This window comes from Leptonotus elevatus, chromosome 16, assembly GCF_054856555.1.
Source record: "Leptonotus elevatus isolate MCC_2025b chromosome 16, RoL_Lele_1.0, whole genome shotgun sequence".
Classification (NCBI taxonomy): domain Eukaryota; kingdom Metazoa; phylum Chordata; class Actinopteri; order Syngnathiformes; family Syngnathidae; genus Leptonotus; species Leptonotus elevatus.
The window spans coordinates 7,859,090-7,884,022 of record NC_141254.1 but is presented as its reverse complement, the minus strand read 5'-3'; the positions used below and the strand labels follow the sequence as shown (position 1 = coordinate 7,884,022).

Here is a 24,933-nt window from a genome sequence, read left to right as displayed (position 1 = left end):
CATATAAAGCGAGTAGCGGGCCGATGTGACTCAACATTTCTTTGCTTGGTCTTCCACATTGATGCCGGCCAACGTGACCATACGGTTGAGCCTCGCCGAGCGAGTGACAACCGCCACCGTGACCAGCTGCTTCTGCTTGATATTCCTCTTCGTTAACGCGGTCATGTTGTACACCTTGAGAAGTAAATGCTTGTTTCGGGAGACATCGCGCTACATCCTGATGTATCACCTGCTGCTTGGAGACACGCTGCTGCTGGCCATCACCCAGCTGCTGTACTTGCTGACCACCGGCGGCATCACCCTCACGTACCCCGTGTGCGGCGTGCTGATCATGCTCAGCAATGCTGTCAGTCGGAATCCGCCTCTGGTGCTGGTGGTAATGTCGCTTGAGAGATACGTGGCTGTGTGTCACCCTCTCAGACACGCCTCCATCATTACCGTCAGGAACACGGCGGTGGCCGTGCTCGCCGTGTGGGTCTTCTGTTTTCTAAATGAACTCATTCAAGGGCTTTTACTGATGATGTTTCCTTTTGACCAGCTGGAGAGTCTGCACATGGCACGGTTTTGCAACTACCTCAACCTGTTCCTCGTGCCCATTCTTGAATATTACTACAAAGTTTACACATATTTCCTGTTCATCTCAGCAAGCCTGAGCATCATGTTCAGCTTTATCGGCGTGACGGTGGTAGCCAGATCGGCGGCGCCTGACAAAGACTCGGCCCGTAAAGCTCGCAATACGCTGCTGCTGCACCTGCTGCAGCTTGGCCTCTGCCTGCTGTCAGTGCTCTACGTCGCCATCATGGCACTTATCTCGTCTTTGTTGAGCCGCTTGATGTGGATAAGGGTGCAGACCGTTTTGTATGTGTGCTTTTTTCTCCTGCCCAGATGCCTGACGTCTCTTGTTTACGGCCTGAGAGATAAGAGCCTCAGAGTCGTGTTCGTGTATCATCTCTGCTGTCACCTCAAAATGTCAGGCACGGCTGTCAAAACTGCTCCTGCATCCTGAGAGCATCTGAGACACATTCAAACGTTGCACTCTACTGCCTTCAATGCAAATAAATGCTCACATGTGCATGGTGCCATGTTTAATTTATTTCATAAATTATTTATTTAATACACTGACTTGGGGAAGTAATGTCTTGCTGCTGGGTGGAGTAGGATGTTTGTTGACGTATTTTATGTATGAGCTTGCTTTATAGCATAATAAAATTAGCCTAGAATAAATTTGTCGAGACCTGAATTTGAATGGGGGGGTAAAATGGATAGTAAACTAGACATCAGCGTTGAAATTTCCTCGACAGTGAATGAGTCAACTAGAAAAACATATTGAAGGAGCAAAAGAGAGTGTCACAAAACACACACACACAATTATTAGAACACTTAGGGTGTTAAAAATTCTTCAAGTTGCTTAGTTTACGATGTTTACTTATCTATGCTATTAATTTGAAAGGCCGCTCCATACTTCCGTTTCCTGTTTTCAATCCTCCGTATCAGGTGCCAAACAGAAGCACGCTGCTGTCACTGTGAGTCGATCATTTTTCAGAGGAGCAACACACACGGAACACAAGATGGATAACAACTTTTCCTGAAGCTGAAGTTTTTACAAAAACACAATTTAACTTTTTGCTGAACCAAATGTATGCTCATTAAATATAAAATTGATAAAATATTGATATATTTTTTGTGTAACAGATGTTAAAGGCGTAGGACCTGCTAAGTTTATTCTTCCGATTATTTTTCGGCCATGTATGTGAACCACTGCGAAACGTTCTTATGTTGTTTTCGTTGCTTAAATGTGTTTGTTGCTTTGTATATTTTGTTTATTTTGTCTTCAAACGTGTACTTTTTTAACCAATCTGTTTTTTTGTATATACATGTTGGAAATAAAAAAAAATAAAAATTAAACATTATACACAATTTAGACTGAGGTCAAATACAAACACAATATGCGCACATCCATGAAAGTCAGCCATTGCCCATGACATTATGTGTAACTGAATAAGTTTACTTCTTTGCTCTTTTTCAACTGGTGTCCCCACTGACACACAAACGTAACACCCATAGGACTCATTAATGCAGTCAATATTTGGTCAAAACATTTGAATAATGAATGTGCCTAAATGAGCCTTTTGGGGACAAGGTCAGTCGGTCACAAGCACGTCAGAAGAAAACATGGCAGCCAAACACTTAATTAAGACAACAACAACAAACAATGATGTCATTGACAAAGTTCAGTCTGAAGTTTACTTTTGCATCAGATGCACATGTAATATCTACGGAGCCCCTGGCACCAGAGGGGCTCAAGGCATACTTGTTTGAGAAACATTGCTAGCTTATTGCTAGCAATCAATGGAAAACACCATTGACCAGTGACCCAACATTAGCATTAGTTGATGTTCACAGGCATATATTCTTCCAAGTCTGTGATAAACGAGTTAGGTTAATAAAGGGGTGTTATAAAAATCGATTCGGCAATATATCGCGATATTAAAGCGAGCAATTCTCAAATCGATTCGATATGTGGCCGAATCCATTTTTAAACATACATTTTTTAGGGGAATATTCAACAAAGGGTCTTACTTAGGGTTAGGATTTACACATTAAGCATGGAAGAATGTTATATTAATGGAACATTAAGCCTTAATATGTTTATTTCAGTGCTGTTCAAACATGAAACAGACTGCAACCTGTTTGTTAAATGCAGTGGCTCAGTTATAAAATAAAAATGAAAAATTCATACAAATCTTACAGTGTACATGTACAAGTTTACTGATTAGTACTTTCTAAATTTGAGTTTAAAAAAATCGCAATAATCAATTTATAGATTCGTATCGGGATTAATTGGTATTGAATCGAATCGTGACCTATGAATCGTGATACGAATCGAATCGCCAGGTATGAGGCAATTCACACCCCTAATATATATATATATGGGTGTCCAAATTATTTTTATTAATTAAAATTTTCCTGTAAAAAAATTAATAATAATGCATATACTGGTATTTGTGGAGACCGGGTAAATTGTATTTTACAATTTAAAAATGTGCAGAATTTCACAAGTTACTTCATGTTAAAGATTAGATAGCTCTTAATATAAAAAGAAAAATGCACGGAGCTGTCAGAAACATTTTACAAATGCAATTATGCCATCTTGTGGCAGAAAAATTACCAACACAAATCAGTATCACACTTGTATTTAACGTTAACTCAATTTTATGAATTATTATGAAATTATTTTATCAATGACTAAAACGTTAACGTTTTTCCCACTTTTATGTTAATAATAGTATGAAGACAAAAAAATCTATTGTACATTTTATTGTACATTTTGAGTAGATGTAAAATTTGCAGCTAATCGTGAGTTAACTATTGAAGTCATGCAATTAATTACGATTAAATATTTTAATCGTGTGACACCAATATATATATTTTTAATTTTTATTCTTGAATTCTTTTTAATGATGCTCGTGTGTTGCTTTCCTCTGCTGACGTTGACAATGGATAGGAGCTCGGCCGGGGAATGTGTTACCTGGTGTCAACATGGAGCATGCAAACATATAAAACGAGAGTGCAATCTGCCGTGATATGATTTTTTTTGCCACGTCTTCCGCATTCATGCAAGCTTTTGTGCTGACCAACGTGACCGTCAGAGATAAGAGCCTCAGAATTGTGCTCGTGTACCATCTCTGGTGTCACAACAAAGTGTCAGTCGCTACCGTCAAAACTGCTCCTGTGCCCTGAGAGCATTTCTTCCTCCTGCCAACACCTGAGATGCATTCAAACAAGGTGTCACTTTTAATTCTGGGGGGAGTCTTGGACTGCTGGATGATGGTGGAAAATGTTTTTGGCTGCTGTATTTTCTGTGTGAGCTGGCTTTATTCCATAATTAATTAACATGGTTTTTAGAAAGTATTGCCCTCCTATTCTTAATAAAATTGCCCATGAATATATTTGTCAAAAACTAACCAATGGCCTTTTGTTACAGGCCAAGCCAAGCCCTTTAAGAGTAGTATGATGGGGGATAGAGTGTGCAGTGCCGCGCTTTGGCACAAGGGGGCGGTGTTGGTCCAGGGAGGGAATGGAAGCTGTGGAGCTTGCTCTCAGCGCACTGTACGTTGGTGGAAAAGCTCAAATACATTTTGTGCAAAAGCAACGAAAAGAGAACATGCATGTTCAGTCTCTGTACCACGATTAAGAGGTCACTGGACAGGGGAAGATAATTTAACATTATGGTACAAAGGAGGAACGAAGAAAAATGTATAATAAACCAGTAAACACCACCATGGGAATTTCCCACACGGTCAAGTAGTGAACTAAGCACTCAGATTGTGCGTTGCAAACATCATCTTGCTGCAATTACATTTTCTTGATGATTCAAAAATAAATTAACTGATGAAGCAGGAGAAAAAGCCCGTCAGAGCTGAGGCTTAGCAGCTGGAGCTTCCCCAGAGGCCCACGCCTAGCACATGTGAAACACATACACAACACACAATCACTGTAAATCGATCACTTTTGATGGGGGACAGCACACAGCATACAAGGAGGATGACGACTTATTTTTCAATTGTTGGTCCACCTACTGTATATGTTAATGAAAGAAAAATTCACAGTGATTCACTTGATTCTGATAAAAGTAATAATACATTAAAAAAAAAAAAATTACCAATGAAAATCAGATATTACTTTTGCATTGTGGTTCAACATTATTATTTCTAAAATTATTAATCACAATAAATTATTATTATCATTATCATTATCATTATCATTATCATTATCATTATCATTATCATTATCATTATCATTATCATTATCATTATCATTATCATTATCATTATTAAATAAGGCCCGTTTTTTTAGTGTGTAGACCTGGGTGAAAGCTCATAAAACTTTCCACATAAAGGGTTAATGTCCTATGTGTCAGTATCCCCAATGTGGCCACGGTTGCGAGGGCCCTTGATGTTTGCTCGCAGCTCAAGTATTTTCCTTCTTTTTTTGTGATGTATTGGCCGCATTTGAAGACAGCAATCGTCAAAACAAACCTGGCGATTGTAATGTTGTTGTTTTTCTTACAGTCTTTGAAGGCATCGTCACGCAGACGCTGTACGTTGTCCTCACATGACCGCCGCGGAAGTCAGGGAAACTACATCTAAGCTAAATTGATCAACTGTCTGGGATTTTACCTTCGTCAGATTGAACTAGAAATACTACATATTGTCTCCAATTCAGTGTTTGTAAGCGATGAACAACCCAGACCGCAAAGCCTGAAAACGAAACATGACATCGTGAAATATGTTTTTTCCTTTTGGTCTTTGAAGGCATCGTTAATGACGCGACACACGTAGATGTTACGTCACTACGCAGACAGAAACAAACATGGCGCCGCGAAAGTGAGGGGAAACGACGTGAGTGCTTATCAACTCAATTTGCTCACCCACTGTGTTTATTTCTTCGTGAAGTTGAACGAAAAGCTATATATACTGTCGCAAATTTACAATTTAAAAGTCCTATATTCGTTTTGTGTGTCTATTCAAAACGTGTTTTCGTGTCCTGCCGTGAAGCTACAGTACAGCAAGCAGTTGGTCTTGTTTTTTTGTACGTCAAATGCACTCTTTTGAGTGCGAGTTTTTCATTTCATGCTACAATGATGAAGGAAAACATTATCCACGACTGTCATATGAGTGCTACCATGTTTTTTGTGGAGAAGAAAGTATTTTTGTTTTACTCAAACTCAGACTCAAACAGTGTTTCACCAATTATGGAATATAGTCATTCATGCAGTTCTGAATGAATGTGAAAGACCATTAAAAACAAACAAACGTATTTTTGACAATTTTTCATCTTCTTCAAATAAATTCTCTCCAGTTAGCGGTTGCTAGAGTACCACCTCAAAAATACTAAAGCTTTTCAAATACCAAAAAAGCAATATTAAAATACAGTAGTTAGTAAAAACGATTCCAAACAATCTGGTCCTAACTGGAATGCCTAGCTCAACCTTTATTTTTTGGCTGCAACTAACTAGACATGCGGCTCTTGGTACAAAAATAAGTTTATTCCACATTTTGGTGGCAATCAACAAGGGTCTATCACCTTCAGTTTTTAATCTCATGAGCAACATTGACTCATTTACGAGACCACAGTTGAAAAAGCAGTAGTGCGCTACCGTTTTAATATATTTATTGAAAAATATGAACTAATCGAATATAACCTCAGAAGCTGTGTTGCGTTTTAAAGTAATAGTGCAGCCAAGCAGGATGCCTCAGAGGAAGCAATGCAACAGGGATGGATCCCCTGAAAGCCAGCCACTGGACCAAGACTCACAGGACGACAAAGCTGTCAGTAATGACGAGCAACAGGTAGAGAGAAAAAAAAATCCACTTGGGAACCCTGCACTTCAGTAGCCTTTTTAAATCCATTGTACATGCTACAGTGTTTGTATGTAACTTAACATTTGACATGCCCCCGTTAACAGCAGCGTGTCTTTGTTCTCCCAGGATGAATGCTCTGCCTCACTTATGTCCTTGTCGGACAGAGAAAAACGGTGGCGAGAGAGGAAATACAAAGTCAAATCTAAAGGTAGAGAATATCTCACCTTAATGATAAACATGTATGGCAAGCCATATTTACTGGATATCTGTTTGTATCTGTTTCTTCCTCAGAAATGACAGAAGAGGAGATGATGGCATTGGCCCTGCACCTGAGCGCGCAAGAAGCTCAGGTGCTCAGTTCGCACCAAGTGCAGCAGGAAGACGCGGCTGTGATGAAAGCCATCACAGAGAGTGTGAGTACGGTGAAATGAAAGCTGCTATGAAGTTCATTTTGTGTTGTGAAAAAGATGACAAGTAGTAGCGGAAGTCCAAAATGAAGTCAGTTACAGATGATTTTGCAACCTATAAAAAATTACTACTTTCCGATTAGCCTTTTTTTCCCCGTTTTTTAACTCAGTGATCTATGTTCTTGTTTTTTAAACACATATATACATTGTTTTCTCGATAAAGATGAAGCAATATTTTCCTATAGATGCCACAAGATGGCAGCAAAGCATTTTTTTCCTATGAGACTAAATGGAGCTTCTCCCCTCATTTATAGTTTTTAGGCACCAAGATTGCACAAAAGCAATGCTTTTCTGCAGCACTTTAAGGGAGGATAAGTTCTTGAAAAAAACATGTACCTAACTGTACATAAGTTTTTAGTTGTTCTTCCAAGAGGTTTTTTTTTTTTAATCCCCGTAGATGTTCAACCAGAGACAGGAATCCTCTCAGAGTCAGAGCCTGCTGACTGAAGCCTGCTCTCGACCCGGATATTCGTACTCAAACGGCGTGGCGGAGTTTAGCATCAATATGGCAGCATCGGGGGATGTCTGCACAAACCTAAGTCAAGGCAAGTTACATATGAAAACCTCTACATAGCGTCTTTGCTTGGTTTGTTATTGTATTATAATTATCTATCCATCTGTCTTTCTATCCGTCTTATCTGTCCACGCATCAGTCCAACCATCCACTGTATCCATCCATCTATCTGATATAAAATGGAACTCTGTCATAAACGGAAGGGCCCTTGCACTTGGTTCATATGATAAATAACTTATTGTAAAACCTGTACTTGTTTAAGGAATAAAGCACAAAAGACATAGTGTCATAATTTCAGCTCTGCTCCTGACTGCTTGTGTGTGCGTGTGCGTGCGTGTAATTGTAGAGGTGAAAGGGAAAGAGGAAACGAACCAAGATCAAAAGCGGAAAAAGAAGGAAACTCCTCTGCCGGAATTGTCGCCGAGCCGCGACGTCTGCACTCAGGCTTTGCACAGTAGCTTAGAGTCGGCGATGGAATTTTTAGACTCGCCGCAGGTAAGACACAGCCCTGATGGTTAGCAAGTCTGCCTCAGTTTGCAGGTTGAGGGGTTCAAATCTTGGCTACATGTATTCCCCGTTCTGAGGTGGGTTTTCTCCAACCAAAAATAGAATAAAATGTAGTATACAAATATTATTAACTAAAATAAAAACATAAATTAAAAAATATTTTAAAACTAAAAATATAATAAAATATATTTTCAAAAAAAATGAAAATTAATTTGATATGCTAAAATTCATTTTAGAAAATGTTTGAATAAAGTAGATTAGATTAAGGCATTAATGAAATAAAATACAAATAGGGAAAATACATGTTTTATTTATTTTAAATAAAAATTTTGTAAAATATGTTATAATACATAACATTTTAATACAATTAAATATTTTATCATAAAAAAGTTCTAAATCCACCCATCCATTGTCTATGCCAGTGTTTCTCCACCCCAGTGTTGGGGGCACACTATCCAGCCTGTTTTCCATGTCTCCCTATTCTCAACGCAGGTGATTCCAATGGCAGCACATCAGCAAACTATATAATAAGCCTGATAACGATCCTTACCTGCGTTGGAATTGGGAGACATGGAAAACAGGCTGGATAATGTGCACCGAGGACCAGGGTTGAGAAACACTGGTCTATGCCAGTATATTTTAAAATAATAGAATTTGAAATGAAGCACAAGTAGAAAAAAAAATAACATTTAATAAAAACATACTTCAATACATTTATAAAATATTTTAAGTGTAAAAATAATACTACAATGATAATAAAATATATTTTTGAGATTACTTTTTTTTTTATAACGTTTATATTGTAAAATAAAATGTTTAAAATTGTCGTTATATTTTAGCATTTTAAAAATAAATAAAAACTGAATTAATAAAACATTTCAATATAAAGCATGTTATAATGCAAATTACTAAAATAGTTTTCTAAAACAAAACAGTAATGGAATAATATGAAATAAAATGGGATACATCACATAAAGACATATTTGTTTTCTCTACCAGAGCTGCGATTCCACGCAGATTGACGACTGTCCACTCCTTAAATCCCCCGTCTTCCCCATGAGCGGACGCAGAGCCAGGGTGTTGTCCTCTCAGCTGAGCCAGGACGTGCTGCAAAGTTGCAAGACATACGGCTTCATGCTTTGTTCACAGCTCATGGACGAAAGCGTCCCTTCCTCGGCACGCCACAAAAGTCCTGTCTTCTGCGAGTCGGACACGGGAGACGATTGTGCCGAGTATGTAAAAAGTCCGGCATTTGGCGAGGAAGCTCGACACGACAGCTCTCCGGATGGCAAAGCAAGCAGCCCGGACGGACCAAACTCGGACTTCATCTTCTCTTCTCAGGAGAGCTTAAACCCGTCTGCGAGGCCTTCTTCCTGTCCGCCCTTGAGCCCGATATTCCCAAGCAGCCCGGCGTCCTCCACGAAACTTGCTTACTCGAAACACTCAACACACTCAAAAAGGAGCCTCGTCTTATCGGGGATGGACAGGAAGCACGCCCGAGATGTCCAATTGGCCGACGTGGACCGGCATCGGTTTCCCCGTGTCGCAGACGAATCATCTGAAACGGAGCTGACAAGCGACACGACGATTCACTGGTCCGACGAAGACGCAGATGAGACGGTGCGTTATGCCGCATTGGAACATTCCTTAAAGAGTTATGTTTGTAAAAATCAGCCCCCGACAACACTTTTTCCGAGTGTTGTGTAATTGGGTCGACATGTCTGTCATAGCAGAACGTGCAAAAAGTCTTAAGCACCCATACCTGACATTAAACAGTAGGTCGGTCATTTTGGGTAAATTCCAGATTTTGTATTTTGATTAACTCCTAATATGGTGTTCACCCAAATGAGCCTTGAATGAATCGGCATTTTGGGGGGGCCTCTCAACCTGCCCAAAAACTCGCCAATTTTTGCAAGCCTGCGTCTGCTGGTGACAATATGTATTTTTTAACTCAACCACCTAAAACTCACTCCTGAAAAGTTAGCAGCAAAATCCGCCCTCTTCACCAGTTTTGCCGATCAACAAGAAATCCGGTGGACATGTTTATAGTAACAGGATACAGGAAAAACAGTTTGTTTGGTAAATTTCAGTGCTCGTACATTGCCAAACGGATGCATCCAGGAGATTTGTGTTTAATGCCCCAATTTGTAATTCTCTTTTAACCGTCTTTTAGCTGGTGAGCTCACCCAGTCCAGTCTACCCGGATGAGAAGAGTTTTCAACAGACCCATGCGCAGGCAGCCCATTTGAAGCAGGTGACCCAAGCAGGCCCAGAGATGAATGTCTCCAGCTGCAGGTAAAAACAAACCATGACGACAACAGCGCACCACACACGGAACAATGTCTGTCACAGTACCAAGACTGACCTGTGGGAGGCAGAATTGATGGAAAAATAGTAGTAGAAGAAGTAATAAATGCGAGGCAAATAATAAAACTGGTTTAACATTTAGGAATCCTGATTAGCCACACCACCGGGTATTCACTCAGGATAATCTTTTAGTCACATTCGATGATCAAATTTTTGCATTTGCAGTTTAAACACTCAGCAGCCTGACCCTAACCAGTCTACGGTTCACTACTACTGGGGGGTCCCCTTCTGTCCACGTGGTCTGGATGCAGATGCTTACACACAGGTAGTCACCTCCACAGAATTGAACTGAGCGGACCAGGTCTGGAAATGTCTTGCGATGGCTTTCTTATGTTGCTTTCAGGTGATCGTGGCCCAGATGGAGGTGTACGAGAAGAGTCTGAAGGAGGCTCAGCGGTGTCTGTTGAGGAAGGTCGAGTGGGGGAATGCCATCCTGCCACAGTCAGAGGTACGACCATTCGTTCACTTTGCATTAATGGTTACAAAAAAATAGTGCGCCTCTAAAGTAGAACTACCAAAGTCAAACACAAGCCCTTTCAAGACTATATGTTCTATTTCCAAAACAAAATTACCCATAAATGTACAGGTACAGTTAAAACTATATTTGATATAAGTATAAAAAGAAGTAACCGATGTAAAATGAAATGGAAATAAAACTACTCACCTATTGAAGCTAACTGACAGACATGGAGAGAGGTTGAAACGACCGTTACGTATGTAACCACGGTTCTATGAGTCCCAAACGACCGCCACCTGGCGGTGCTGAAACAGCACGGAAATCCCTTACGCGCATGCGTCACTCGAGAAAGAATTCATAAAAGGACATTTCCAGGGTTCCGGCTGACGTGATCCTCATGTATTGCATCCATTTTGTAGCATCTTGGTGACAAGGAACAATGTTGAAGTAAGCTGAGGAGCTTTGCTGCCATCTTGTGGAATCATTAGGCAATTTTAAGCATTTACTTTCACAGGCTTGAATTCTGTCTTAATTTGGGGCATATTTCCCCTTGTATAGTTTCCATTGCTTGGTTCATTTTTGCCAAATATAAATTTTCTTGTTTAGGCATAATTAAAATAAATTAATCATTCTCAGAGTGCCTTGATTCAGATTATTATGTCATTAACTGAAGCTGGAAAGTGATTGAACCTGATTTAAGAGTGATAATTGTTTTTCAGAAATCCCTGTTATCTGACTCTTCCAACGCGAAAGTTCGTCGAAGGTAAAAACCTGCTTGCACTTTCAGCGTTTAGGCTTGAAATCTGATCCACAGGAACTAGTCAGGCTCACGCTTTGCTTTCCACCAAGCCAACCAAACTAATTTCCAACCCTGTGTTGTAGGCGTGGCCTCAGACGGAAAGGCAGAAAACTCAGCAGTCAAGAAGAGGTGGATAGCCTCCCGTTGGAGACGGAGGAAGAGGAGGATCAAGAAGCAGAGAATGAGGAGGAGGAAGAGGAGATGGAGGAAGAGACTCCATGTAAACAGGGAGATCAGACAGACACTGACGACTGTGTAGTTTGTCCAGGTACTTCAATACTTTTAAGTATGCTCTTGACTGAGACCTATGGTGGAAATCTAGCTCAAGTATATTTTGCTACTCTCTTAAAGCGACTTGTTTTTACCCACAGAGACCCCAATGAGTGAGGACGTTCACACGGATCTATCTACGGTGACCGCTTGCATTTGCAATGGAGCTTTTATCTTCTAAACATGACCCTCACCGACTTGTATTTTGTTGTCTTCCGCTGTAGCCCAACAGCCTGGAGTGTCCTGAAACTGCAACGAGAGGTGATGATCAAGCTGTGGATGAGGAGGAGACGATGGAGGGTGAGATTTTCTTAAAGGAGACGTACACATAAAAATAATCAAATAAAACAAAACAAAAGATGCTTCTTTAAAAAACTAAAACAAGCAGAAAGTAGAAACAAATCTAGCAACTTTTTGTGATGTTGGAGACTGCTGGAGACGTTCAAGTGTCAGACGCTTAAAGGGTTACAAAAGCACAGCATCAATGCTAGTTTCATTAGCCTGTATTTCGTTGTGCATTGTGTGTCAGCAGTAAGCCAGCAGACTTTTGTTTATAGCAAAGTCGTGGTGGTTTTAATTATGAAACATGTACTGAATTTGAAACTTTGATGTTTAGTTTGACAGTGAACCTTAACTGGACATGAACATGAAATTCGAAATTAGTCAGCCGACCGCCAAATGTTGTATGAAGGAAAACCCTTAGTCTTTAATTAACCATGGGGATGCTAATATGCTGAAGAAGGTTTCTTCAACTTGTTTGCAGTCAACGGAGAGACTCAGACAAACCGCCCCGTCGGCAACGACATGGCAAGAAACCCCTCCACGACAAATGACGAGGAAGAAAGAGTACTTGGAAGGTCCTTTACACCTGAGCTGGAGTCCGTCAGCCTCGAAGCTGCCGTAGAGTGTCCCATTTGCCAGGGAAGGTTCCCCGCGGGCAAAATCGAGAGACACGCAGCATACTGCAACGGCGAGGGCGACACCGCGGCCATGGACGACTGGAAGCTTGCAGATGAATGCTCGCAAGGTTGGAGAAAAGAAAGACATCCAAAAATTTGTAGTGACAATTCAGCCTTTTGACCACTTGATGTCAGTGTTTGTACCTTTTACCCAGAGCCGTATATAGACAGAGTTTGGCCAACTCGGTTTTAGCAGGGTAACAAGATGGCGTCCTTAGGTCATGTGTCCAGCAGTTGACCAATCACGCGGTCAACTGCTGGCCAGATGACATATGGACGCCATCTTGTTACCCTGCTGAAACCGAGTTGGCCAAACTCTATATACGGCTCTGCTTTTACCTAGTGTCCTTGAAGCCAAGAAGGAAAAGAAAAAGGTGGGCAGCTGAGGAAGAGAGTGATGCCTCCTCCACTGAAAAGTATGAAAACATTTTTTTCATTATTTAATTGGTTTCTAATTAATCTGTTTGAGTTAAAAAAAAAAAAAATTTAAGCTCTGTTGTCTTATGAGACAAAATGAAGTAAAGTTGACATACCGTATGTTAAAAAAATATTTGTTTTTCATCATTTATGTTTGTATGTGTGTATTAGATTATTTTTTATTTTTTAGATTAAACATGCAATTATAAACCTTGACGGGAGGGTTATTGGGGTGTTTCACCCCACAGAATCCAGGAGAAATGTTACATCTGCCAAAAGGCTGTGGCCCTGCGAGACTACAGCCAGCACACAGATCTCTGCATCCAGCGGCGGGCGGCTAAAACATCCGGGGTAGGACTCACAAACATATATATATATATTTTTACCTATTTGTCTGGATATTTCGTCATATTAAATATTGAAGATTTTGTTTTGTTTTACCATCCAGAAGGGAAATCTTTTGGCAGCTCTGGAGCGTGTAGAAAGCATGCATGACGGTAAGCCCGATGCGTCAATCATCATTCGCTCTCGTCAAAGCTAAACTACAAAAGCAGCCGACATTGACGATGAGAAGAGTTTGTGAATTTATATATATCCTCGTTTGCAGGAGCCGGTCCATCCAGGTGCAGACTCCAGCAGGGGTAAGTTGTCCGTCAACTCTCAATTCCGACGTCGTATTGGTTTGACGCTTTTGTCCGAATGGCCTAAAAGGCTGGAATGGCCTCTTAGCTATTGTAGTTAAGTAAGGTCAGTTTATACGCCACATCTGCATTTGGATAACTATAGCTTACTGATTGACAGCAGGATCAATGTGTAGAACTGGTTAAAAAATAATAATAAATGGCTCATACAAGTACTATTCAAGTATTAGGCAGGTTGTAAAACTTTTGGTGCATATACAGTGGACATAAAATTCTACACACCCCTGTTCAAATTCTTATTGTAAGTAATTAAAGGAATAGAAATATTTTTAAAATCTTATACAGTAATACATTAAATGTCTATTTGACTGAATAATTATAATACGTTTGTTTTAACCGATAAATACATTTTAAGCTATTTGTTCATTGATTTATTGAAAATAATTAAATTGTAAAATGAAAATTTTATAAATGCATGATAACATTTAAGAGCTTTGTGTTTTTAAAATGTTTAAATACTTGGTTATAATTACAACTTGAAAAATGATAAACAATATTACAATTGAAAATGTTATATTTTAAATTCTGCATGATAATTGTTTTTATATAAAATAGTTATGAATAAGATGTTATATTGAATAATTGGTTTATGATAATACATTAATTATAAATACAGTATAGTTTAATAACTGGTTAATTCTAATATGTAAAATTAAAAGTGACAATTTTACAACCCATTTGACATTTTCTTTATTTTATAATTATTGGTTAATCATGATAAAATAGAAAGATTTTTTTTCAATTTCTTTTATGCCAGTTTAAAATTATATTTGAACTTATCACCGTTTTTCTTTGGAATGACAAAAAAAAATGGCAATGTTACCTTGTTCATATTCAGCGATGTCATCGATCTGAGGGACGACAACGAAGAGGAAGAACGCGTTTCCATGCAGGGGGTCAGCAACTCGCCCATTAAGTCATTCACGCCCATTTCGGAGGCCACCGACTGTCTCGTCAATTTCAAGCGGCAGCAGCGACTGAAGAAACCGAGCCATAAACGAAGGTGAAGAAAGGAGGGGGGGGGGGATGCCCAATAAGCCTTAATGAGAGAGAGTGGCCAACGTCACTCCACCTTGGGACTTGATGTTTTATATCCATATATTATGCAATGCACTTAAATGTTAACATGCAGTGGAGTCCTTGTTCTGTATATTTTCACTCATATGCTTCCAGACTCCCTCTCAACTGTACTGTACTGAAACATTCCCTTTTTTTTTTCATGAGCATTTGAATTACCTTAAATACAGCAACCTCGACTAAGTGCTTATCTCTCTTTTTTTGCCCCAGAATCCGCATTTAAATTCAAATTGGAACTAACACTATGGTGGGAATAATGGTTAAAACGTGGGTGTGCGATGTATGGCTCACATCATTTACATAACCAAGATTTCTCAATTCATGTAGTTTCTTTTTTTCTTCTACTGGTTAAATACAATGTTTATTTCATTAAATGATTGGTTAATTGGTTTATTATAAATAAAATATTGTTAAACATTTGAAATATATGTTTATTTTAGTAAATGGGTTTATTTGAATTATTACTTCCATTTTCTCCCCCTTTTGCGGGTGAATGATTCAAAGTTTTATGGTTGACTAAGTTCAGTTGATTGAACAACGTGATTCAAAATGGCACAGAGCATAAGAAAGCAAGAAGTTTTTTTGTGGGAAAAAGTGGAATTCTTTTGCTTCCCTCTTCTGATAAAAAAAATCATTGGACAGCTACGACATAATTGTAAGTATACACTTCTACACTATGCACATCTTCATTAATGTTAAATATGGTGGCAAGACAGTTCCGTTTTTCACTCTAATAATATTTTTGTTATTTCATCAGGTTGGATCTTTTGTGTTTCTTCACCAAGCTGCCGCGTGTGTGTGTGTGTCTGTGCGTGTGACACATTGAGACACACGTGTGTGTTTTTCACAATGTCACAACTTCCACCCAGTCTGTGCTGCCCCCTTCATGTGACTGCTTGCATTTTTAGACATCTTTTCATTTTTTTTTTTTTAAGCGCGCCGTCTTCCTGTGCTTGGAAGTTTATGGCTGAGCTCACTTAGTTTGCGAGAGGACTCAGCAGATGAGGTGAGTAATGTCTTCTACTTTTTTAGACTAGATTTTGTGACTTGCCGGCAATGGATTTGGGTCAAATTGCACCTGAGCGCAGCAGTTGTGCAGCATTTATGACAACACCAAAATGTTTTCTTGCTATAGTAAGTGGAGTTTCTCTACTCTTTTTTTCCTTTCATGGAGTACACCTTTAAGGCTTTAAAACTTGTTTTACCTGATTGACTGGCTTCTTCAAATTCTTCTCCTTGCTCTCAGCATACTCACGAATCCCTTAAATGTATAAATTTGTCTTTGTTTCTCTCAACAGATTGTGTTAGAGAGAAAACAGTTTGGGAAATTTCGGCGTACTTGAGCAGTGGGCGTGTATTTAAGCCAAGTAAGGACAAGGCGCTGTCATGTTTGAGGGTTTTGTTGTAATAGAGGAGTATTAAATGTCCACGCCTGGAAAACAAGCATCCTCAGGCACAATCTGACATCGTTCAATGTTAGCCCTTTGTTAACATTGATTGTTGGGTTTAATTCTTAGTTACCATTAATCCACGGTAAGTCCCAGACGCAGTAAAAGTCTGATCATATAGAGAGGCCATGTAAAATATTTAGGGATGCACAATAATATCGGTGGCCGATAATTATCGGCAATTACCAACCAATTTGACGTTATACAGATAAATTAGTTAATAAAGAAATCCGCCGATAATAATAGACTTACCGCGTTGGTCCATCTGTTGTGGTTGTGGCTCAAGATGTGCCTCCCCAAAATGTTACCTTCACAGTTTTTTGTTGAATTTTTAAAACATGACTGTTTTGTTTTGACAAACTCAAAATTAGTTACTGGTTGTCTTTGAAGCAGAGATATCAATGAAATTCAGCTTCATGGTGCGTTACAAATGTTTCGATGTATTTGTACTTTTAGTAGGACTCGAAAGTATATTTGTATTCAAGTTAATTTTGCAAACAATTATCGGCTTACTTATCGGTTATCGACATTGGCACGTTCTAAATTATTGGTTTATCGTATCGTATCGGTTGAAAATACCATTATCGTGCATCCCTAAAAATATTTTTTTGTTTTAGCCCTCCCATATGCATTCAACACATTTAAACTAAAGAAAACTCACTTAAAAAATATATATTTTTCAGAACCCGTTATCACGCTCTCAGATAACAAAACCAGTTGAAGTTTAAAGCTGACACTTAAAACAAAAGAGAATCAAACATTGTATATTTAGACTCATGCTAATATATAATGTGAAACTAGCATAGATGTAATTATGAACCATTGAACAAATGCTACTTTAACACACACAGCTGCAACATAAAACACACATAAAAACAAGAATAGCTAAGTGTATATATATTTAAACAGAATTTCTCACTTCATCTTAAAGGTCTCCTAGCTTAATGCTAACATAATACAAAACACTATAGATCTATCTTAGAGGGCAAAGATGTAACAGTTACAATAAACCTTCAAACAACTGCTCCTTCAACACATATTTAATTTGTATTCATTCATTTTGATCTTCTCTGCAGATAAATAACAGAATTGCAAAGACCAGTGAAAATGAACGGCGACATCAGCACCATCCATGTTGACGGTATACCTCTGGACGCACTCAGTAAGGTGCATGTTAGCCCTGGCTCATGCCTGATTTATATGTTGTTATACTACAAGTCCCAAGATGCACTGCAGCAGTACTACAGGGGCACATTAACTAAGGTGGAATTAGGTGGTATGGCAACAAAGTGCTCCCTCCTTGAGTGAAAATACAGGCCTCGGTTGTGCTTTGCAGTGCCGCTCTAGTTGCCATAGTAACGAAAGCTTCCTGTTGAGGGGGTACTTTTATGCTCATTTGCAATAAATGCCACATCAAGTTATTCCACAGCTAGTTTCAAGCAATGGTGTACAAAGTGTAGTGTACTGTATTAGTGCATGACAACGATGTGTACCTCATGGGCATCCTAGCACGTCAAAGTGAAAAGTTAAGCAGACGCCACATACTCAACAGTGTATGAAGTGCTGCATCCATGATTGAAAACGTTTTTGTCTGTAAAAAGTGCTGCAATTCTTCAGCCTAGCAGTATTTTTGACGGTCACAGGAATGTTATTAAGACACCGAGGAATTGTTTTAAATTGTGGACATATGTAAAATGTGTCTCTTTTAAGACATACTTTCATATAGGACGGTGTGGTTTCTAATGCACATCAGCAATTTTAATCTCCTACGAGGACTTTTCTTTGAGTCATGATGGAGGAATGAAGTCACGTAGCAACAAGCCCTGCAGATAAAGGTGGGCAGGATTATAACCAGATCCAAATAGCCAAATGAGGCGTGAGCTGACATGCCTGCTGGAAAGTTACTGGAAAATTATGACAAACTGCCTGTCACAATTTAGCTTCACGTTACGTAAAGCTCACTAGTAGCATAAAAGCAGACAACGATGAGGGTGCAATCATGACAGTGAGCCCCGATGTCAACCTGCTAGCAAGGAAATTCACCAACAGCAGCAGGATGTGATGAAATTGGTCCGGTGTTGCAATGTACACACACACTCTACTTTTACACCTTTTACAAGCTTGTGTGTTTGTATCAGAGCTTTTTGTTGCAAAAGGTAAATGAGAAGTTGTCCACACCTGCAGCGTGTCCGCAAAGTATTCACGGTGCTTCATTTTTTCCACATTTTATGTTACAGGCTTATTCCGAAATTGATTAGATATTTTTTTCCTTAAAAAAATCTAAAAGTCTCTAAAAGTAAATACTTTCTGGATGCTCTAAGTGCATTTTTAAAGTATTCACGGTGCTTCACTTTTTCCACATTTTATGTTACATGTTTATTGCAAGATGGATTGCAGTAAAAGGTAATTTAAATAGTGTGTGGTGATTTCCTTTGTTCCATGAGTTTGAAAATAATTAGTTAGATTGCAGTAAAAGGTAATTTAAATGGTGTGTGGTGATTTCCTTTGTTCCATGAGTTTGAAAATAATTAGTTAATTGAGAACAGAACAGGTATGCACAACAACATTATTGCAATCATTTGTTGTCATCATCTCATTAACTATTGTGACACGTGTGCGATCATTAAGAATGTTAAAATGTGACTAAAACCCCGGTCGACGTTTGGACTTGTTTTTACCGGTCAGTTGCAGTTTGGAGGTGGGCGTTTTTACAGCTTTGAGGGGAGACAGGAAAACAGAAATTGTTTGCTGTATTCTCTAGATGATTGTAACCGTCTGTGCTTTTCCTGTCCGTGCTCTCCTCTGCATGCCAGCTTTTTAGCACGGCAGCACATTTATGTTAGTATTAGGAGTGTCAAAATGAGTGCGTTCATTTAAAGTTCCGTTAATGCCACTCATTTTTTTAACGTGCGATTGATGACCGCCCCATACTTGGAAAGCCTGTACTGGGGAAATTCCAGTCGCAACGCAACAGACACGTCCACAACAAAATTATAATAATATTAATATTTTACAGTTTTTAAAATGTGCAGAATTGCACAAGTTACTTCATGTTAAAGATTAGATAGCTCTTAATATGAAAAGAAACATGCCTGAGCTATCACCAACGTCTTACAAATGCAATTATGCCATCTAGTGGCTGAAAAATTACCAACACAAATCAATATCACACTTGTTTTCTTACAGTACAAGACATCTTTTTAATTTTAACTCAATTTTATGAATTAGATTATATTTTTTTGTACATTTAGAACGACAGTTACGAATGTAACTACGGTTTTATGAGTCCCGAACAACCACAATGAAGTCATGCGATTAAATACGATTAAAAAAATATATATATATTGCCGCCTGACTGCCCTAATTCATAGTCAGGTCACTCTGTTGGTTTGTTGCATAAAATATTGCTGGGTTGAAGTGATGGAAAATTAGATGGTTGGATTGATATTTACTAACCAAAAAAAACAAACAAATCGAAAACGTTTCTCCTCCTTGTGCAGGTTGAAAGATACCTGAAGCCGTTCACGTTGTCCCTGGAAGTCATGCAGCAGGTTTCCGCTCGCCTGGAGCGCGATCTGAAGCGAGGCCTGGGGAAGCACTCGCACCACAAGGCCGCTGTCCAGATGCTGCCCACTTTTGTCACGGCCACGCCAGACGGGACAGGTAACTAGATGGCATTTTTAAAAACCTGGAATCAGCCATTCCCTAAGAAATTTCCTGATAGCGCATCATCATTATCAACTACTTTTGGAGGAGTCTGTAAATATACATCCTAGTAGCTGTGAGCAACATAGGATGGCATTCAAATATCCATCCATCCATTTTCTAGTGCTATTATTTTTAGCGAGGCAAGAACGAGGGAGAGATTAACGCTATGAATATTTTACTCTTTTATTGCATTCCTGGACAAACAAAAGTTGTTGCACCCCGCAGAAAAAGGCGACTTCCTAGCTTTGGACCTGGGCGGGACAAACTTCCGGGTGCTCCACGTTCGAGTACTGGAGGAGGAGCAGAGGATGGTGAAGATGGACAGCCAGATCTGCGCCATCCCGCAAGAGATGATGCGAGGACCTGGGGAAAAGGTGCAGAAATTAACTCTTTTGCTCTCAAAAACTTATAAATACGTTCTATTTTAAATGTTTTAAGTGTCCCAACGACGTATTTATATGTTTTTTATGCTAAAGCATACAGAAGGCTTTGATGCAGCCTCTCACCTGCAAAGAACGGTTGAAGAAATGGTAGTTACTACAAAAACGGCTAGCAGGTGGCAGCAGAGCAAAAGAGATTAATCAGGGCCATGTTGAAACAAAGATGTTTCCCCCACAATTTGAAATAGATTTGTGAATAATGATGAAACTTAGCTATATTCTAATGCTAATTGCTGCAAAACGAAAACAGATGGAAATATACTTTTTTTTCCTGATGAAAGAAGAGACTAATCTTTTTTTGGGTAGGTTCCATGTTTTATCGCAATAGAACACAATATTCTGTGGGCCTTGCAAAATCTGTCAAAATACAGTAAAACAGCCAGGAGTGAAGGGGATTGCTTCAATGAAAATGGCTGGGAGTAAAAGAGTTAAAATGAGGATTTTAAGTTCTGATTTATTTTATTGTTATTAATTTTTGAGAGTGAACAATGCATTGAGCATACAAAGATATGTTTTGTTCATATTTATGATTTTAAATTGAAACACAATATCCTTGGATGTTTGCAGTTGTTCGACCACATCGCCGCCTGTCTGGGGGAATTTCTCAAGTCGCAGAATCTGCAGGGGAAAATCCTCCCTCTGGGCTTCACCTTCTCTTTCCCCTGCCATCAGAAGGAAATTGACAAGGTCTCACGCACACACACTCATTTAAATGATTTGTGATTATTTTTTAAGTGACCATTGTCTTTGCGTGTGCCGCAGAGCATCTTGATCCGCTGGACGAAAGGCTTCCAGTGCTCGGGAGTGGAGGGGCAAGACGTGGTGAAGCTCCTGCGAGAGGCCATCCACCGACGAGGGGTGAGTTACATTGGTCGTCGGGCGCGACACACTGAAAACATCAACCGTTGTTATTCAGGATTACGACGTCGGCTCCATCGCCATGGTCAACGACACGGTGGGCACCATGATGAGCTGCGGCTACAAAGACCAAAGCTGCGAGATCGGCATGATCATCGGTGAAGAACGCGCAGCATACGACGTGCGCGCTAGCTTTGGTGATCCGCTAAATATTTGTTTCCATTTTGCAGGCACGGGTACCAACGCGTGCTACATGGAAGAGATGAAGAACGTGAAACGCGTGGAGAGCGACCACGGACGCATGTGCATCAACACCGAGTGGGGCGGCTTCGGTGACAACGGTTCGCTCGCGGACATTCAGACTGAGTTTGACGTCCAGGTGGACAAGACGTCCATCAACCCCGGCATCCACACGTATGTCAGACTGGGATTCATCTCGGGTTTGAACTCAGAATTCCTCAACTGTGAGACAAACAAGCTAAGCTAAGCTTCTTGTGCAGCTTTGAAAAGATGATCAGTGGCATGTATCTGGGCGAGATAGTGCGCCTCCTGCTGGTGAGGATGACAAAGGACGGGCTGCTGTTCAAAGGGCAGGCATCGGAGGCACTGCTGTCGCCGGGCGGATTTGAGACCAAGTTCATCTCTGATATAGAAGAGTGAGTCCTCGTTGTTGGCTTTTATTTTCACAGATAATCGCTTGTCATTCTCAATGGAACACTTGAACAATACATGCTGAAAATAATTCATATATATGGATGGACTTCATACTGAGTTTAAAGGCATGATGTGCGGCTTTCTGTTAGACTTTGCTTCTTCCTAGTGGTCATTTTACAGAGGTGCAAGAGGTAAAAGCATAATTATATTTATTTTAAGGTTTTATTCAAAAGATTATTTATAATCAATCCTTTTGAAAATATATTTTTTTCTATTAGCTGCTTTAAATGTTTTTTCTATAATTTTTTTGCATCACCCATAGGGAAGTTAAAGGTAATTTTAATTCAATTATTATTTTTATCATGTCTTATTTTTCCTCTAATTAAAAGCTTATCCAAAAATATATGTAAAACAAACAAAAGTTTATTTTCCAAAATAATAAAACCAGTTACCGTATTTTCATTTATATTTGTCTATTTTTTTGTTGTACAAATGTGTATTTTTCAAAATATTTAAAAAGTAATTTTCCAATGTATTATTTAATAATATTTTTTTAATTATTTTGATCTTCAAAGCCTATTTTCTTAAGTATTAAAGTAGTCTTTTCAAAATCTAAATTATTTCCCAAAGTAATTCCAAAAGCTGTTATTTATTTTTGCTACATTTCTCCGCATTTATAAGCTTATTTGTCTCTTTTTTTTTCAATCTATTTCTTCACTTTAAAAGCTTATTTTCTAAATAAACTAAAAACATTAATAGCTTTACCAATTTAAAGCTTTTTTTCTAAAGTAATGAACTCATTCATTGATCAGTTTTAACGGAATGCCAGTGAATGAGGTAATAGCTCTGTTTTTTTTATGTTTTGCTCATTTATTATTCACCAAAAATAATTAAAAAGTACCATTTATATTTGTTTTTTTCTCTCTCAAAATCTATTAGCTTATTCTCAACACATGGAGAGGGAGGTAAACCTTGAATATCGTGTTGTTTTTCTTTCTTTCAGGGAGGTCGTCGGCCTGGAGAACGGCAAAAAAATCCTGAGCGACTTGGGTCTGGCGTGGGACCCGGTGGACGTGCGCGTGGTGCGTATGGTCTGCGACACGGTGTCGTCACGCTCGGCTCGCCTCTGCGCTGCCGCCCTAGCCACCATCACCAACCGCATCCGAGTCGGCCGCGGCCTGGACCAGCTGAAGACCACCGTGGGGGTGGACGGGTCGGTGTACCGGAAACACCCCAAGTAAGACACATTTTCGAGTAGGAAATTAGAGACGAGCCAACGAAAAAAAAATTCTGTTACTATGCAAACTGTAAACAAATTGGAAGTCATTTTGCATATGTTGTATTCCGCAGATTCAGCGCCGAGCTCCAGGCCACAGTGCGCCGGTTGGCCCCCAAGTGTGATGTCACCTACCTGCTCTCTGAGGACGGCAGCGGCAAAGGCGCCGCCATGGTAACGGCCGTGGCGCAGAGGCTGGCGCGCCAGTCCCGACTGCTGGAGGACAGCGACGGTGAGGACAGCGACGACGAAGACCAATGAGGCGACGCGTGGGCGAAAAGCCTCAGACACTAACTCGGTTTTATTTAATGACTTTTTCCCATAGTTTTATATCTTATAACCTAATTGTAAAATGGCTTAGAATCATTTGTTTCTTCAAATTTCTTTACTTTTTTCATATTTTGTTTGATTGCAGCCTTATTCCAAAATGGATTTTAAAAAAATAATTAGAATTCTCAAAACTCTACACACAACACAATCTTTTTTTTTTTTTTCAAATTTATTATAAAATAAAAATAAACTGAACCTGATGCTACAAGCTTAGTTCACTTATTTTTGGGCCCATTCTTTGATTACTTCTCAAGTTTGGAAGCCATTTTCTGATCCCTCCACAGAGACGAATAAAGTCTGCATTGAATTCATTTTGGAATAAGGCTTGACAAAATGTGGAAAAAGTGAAGCTCTGTGAATACTTTCCTGATGCACTCTACTGTATTGTCAAATTAGCTTGTCGTGAGAAATAGTGTTTGTCAAAATTCCCAACGGCAACTCACATTAGCTCCGTTTTCAGTCAGTTCAATTGGAATGACAAATTTGAATGTATGCAGTTACTTGAGCAGGGGAAACTGCCGAAGCCCTTTTTCTTGAATGATATAAAACAAGAAACATTTATATTTATTTTTATTAAACATGGTGATCCTGGTGGGGGAGAAAAACTATTGTATTCAGATTTTGCGTCCTATAACACAAAGTTGGGTTTTGTGGTCAAATGAGGACAGGAACTAAAAAAAGAAAAAAAAAGCAAGAGAGTGTGTTTGTTTGCGCTTGCATGAACACCTTGAGTCGAGTCAGCAGTTGCATCTTAAAGGGCAGAATGATTGACGTCGATGATGCCGCTCATTTCGCCATCAGTGGCTGACTGACTTAAGAGGAAATTATTCTTGGTGGAAAAAGTTTTGAAATGTGTTATTACTGTGGCCTTTTTTTTAACACCACAAAATATTGACATTTGAACAGGGGTGTGTAGACTTTTTGTATATCTACTTTATATATTGGACAAGCATATTTGCAACCTGTCGCTGTCTAATATGAAATTACTGCTTTGGTGCCATCTTGGTGTCAAGGAACGGTGTTGAAGTGATGTGAAGAGTTTCATTTCATCAGGTCATAGCTCTGTCTAATAGAGAAGTAGGGCTTTGCTGCCATCTTGTAGCTGAAATTAAAAAAAAAACAGCTTTTACATCAAATGAAAAAAAAAAGCACTCAAAACTTTAAACTTATGAAGCTCCTCAAATCACCTCAACATTAGCGCCAAAGTAGTATTGGCTTTGTGTTTGAAATCCAGCCGTCAACATTTACGACAGCGAGCCTCTCTTATCACATTCCACACATGGAATTAAAACAAATTAAAGACAAAAACCTCTGCTGGC

General features: G+C 39.3%; 3 protein-coding genes across 3 annotated transcripts; all 3 read left to right on the top strand.

Moving 5' to 3' along the window:
* The first annotated feature begins 124 nt into the window (after window positions 1–124).
* LOC147160557 (odorant receptor 131-2-like) lies at window positions 125–1,006 on the top strand. Its single transcript, XM_086099011.1, has one exon. It carries the CDS (start codon window positions 164–166, stop codon window positions 1,004–1,006), a length of 843 nt encoding a protein of 280 aa, XP_085955137.1. The 5' UTR covers window positions 125–163.
* A 4,251-nt stretch (window positions 1,007–5,257) lies between these two features.
* uimc1 (ubiquitin interaction motif containing 1) lies at window positions 5,258–15,083 on the top strand. The gene is made up of 20 exons (XM_086097894.1): window positions 5,258–5,402; window positions 6,232–6,353; window positions 6,492–6,573; window positions 6,657–6,778; window positions 7,230–7,377; window positions 7,693–7,841; window positions 8,853–9,473; window positions 10,027–10,148; window positions 10,386–10,485; window positions 10,564–10,668; window positions 11,397–11,440; window positions 11,560–11,744; window positions 11,848–11,888; window positions 11,971–12,046; window positions 12,510–12,773; window positions 13,049–13,121; window positions 13,371–13,473; window positions 13,571–13,619; window positions 13,730–13,763; window positions 14,662–15,083. The coding sequence occupies exons 2-20, from the start codon at window positions 6,252–6,254 to the stop codon at window positions 14,828–14,830; spliced, it is 2,589 nt and encodes an 862-aa protein (XP_085954020.1). The 5' UTR covers window positions 5,258–5,402; window positions 6,232–6,251; the 3' UTR covers window positions 14,831–15,083.
* A 164-nt stretch (window positions 15,084–15,247) lies between these two features.
* LOC147160555 (hexokinase-2-like) lies at window positions 15,248–24,933 on the top strand. The gene is made up of 12 exons (XM_086097895.1): window positions 15,248–15,906; window positions 16,199–16,267; window positions 17,425–17,515; window positions 19,849–20,011; window positions 20,282–20,430; window positions 21,064–21,183; window positions 21,259–21,354; window positions 21,413–21,512; window positions 21,585–21,768; window positions 21,855–22,010; window positions 23,012–23,245; window positions 23,359–24,933. The coding sequence occupies exons 3-12, from the start codon at window positions 17,456–17,458 to the stop codon at window positions 23,543–23,545; spliced, it is 1,449 nt and encodes a 482-aa protein (XP_085954021.1). The 5' UTR covers window positions 15,248–15,906; window positions 16,199–16,267; window positions 17,425–17,455; the 3' UTR covers window positions 23,546–24,933.

Excerpts from the sequence above, each read along its gene's own strand:
- LOC147160557 (XM_086099011.1), top strand. The coding sequence starts at position 164 with ATGTTGTACACCTTGAGAAGTAAATGCTTGTTTCGGGAGACATCGCGC.
- uimc1 (XM_086097894.1), top strand. The coding sequence starts at position 6,252 with ATGCCTCAGAGGAAGCAATGCAACAGGGATGGATCCCCTGAAAGCCAG. Across the intron at positions 10,669-11,396 it reads CCATCCTGCCACAGTCAGAG|AAATCCCTGTTATCTGACTC; the intron begins GTACGACCATTC and ends ATTGTTTTTCAG. Across the intron at positions 13,764-14,661 it reads AGGTGCAGACTCCAGCAGGG|CGATGTCATCGATCTGAGGG; the intron begins GTAAGTTGTCCG and ends GTTCATATTCAG.
- LOC147160555 (XM_086097895.1), top strand. The coding sequence starts at position 17,456 with ATGAACGGCGACATCAGCACCATCCATGTTGACGGTATACCTCTGGAC. Across the intron at positions 21,513-21,584 it reads CGAGATCGGCATGATCATCG|GCACGGGTACCAACGCGTGC; the intron begins GTGAAGAACGCG and ends TCCATTTTGCAG. Across the intron at positions 22,011-23,011 it reads TTCATCTCTGATATAGAAGA|GGAGGTCGTCGGCCTGGAGA; the intron begins GTGAGTCCTCGT and ends TCTTTCTTTCAG.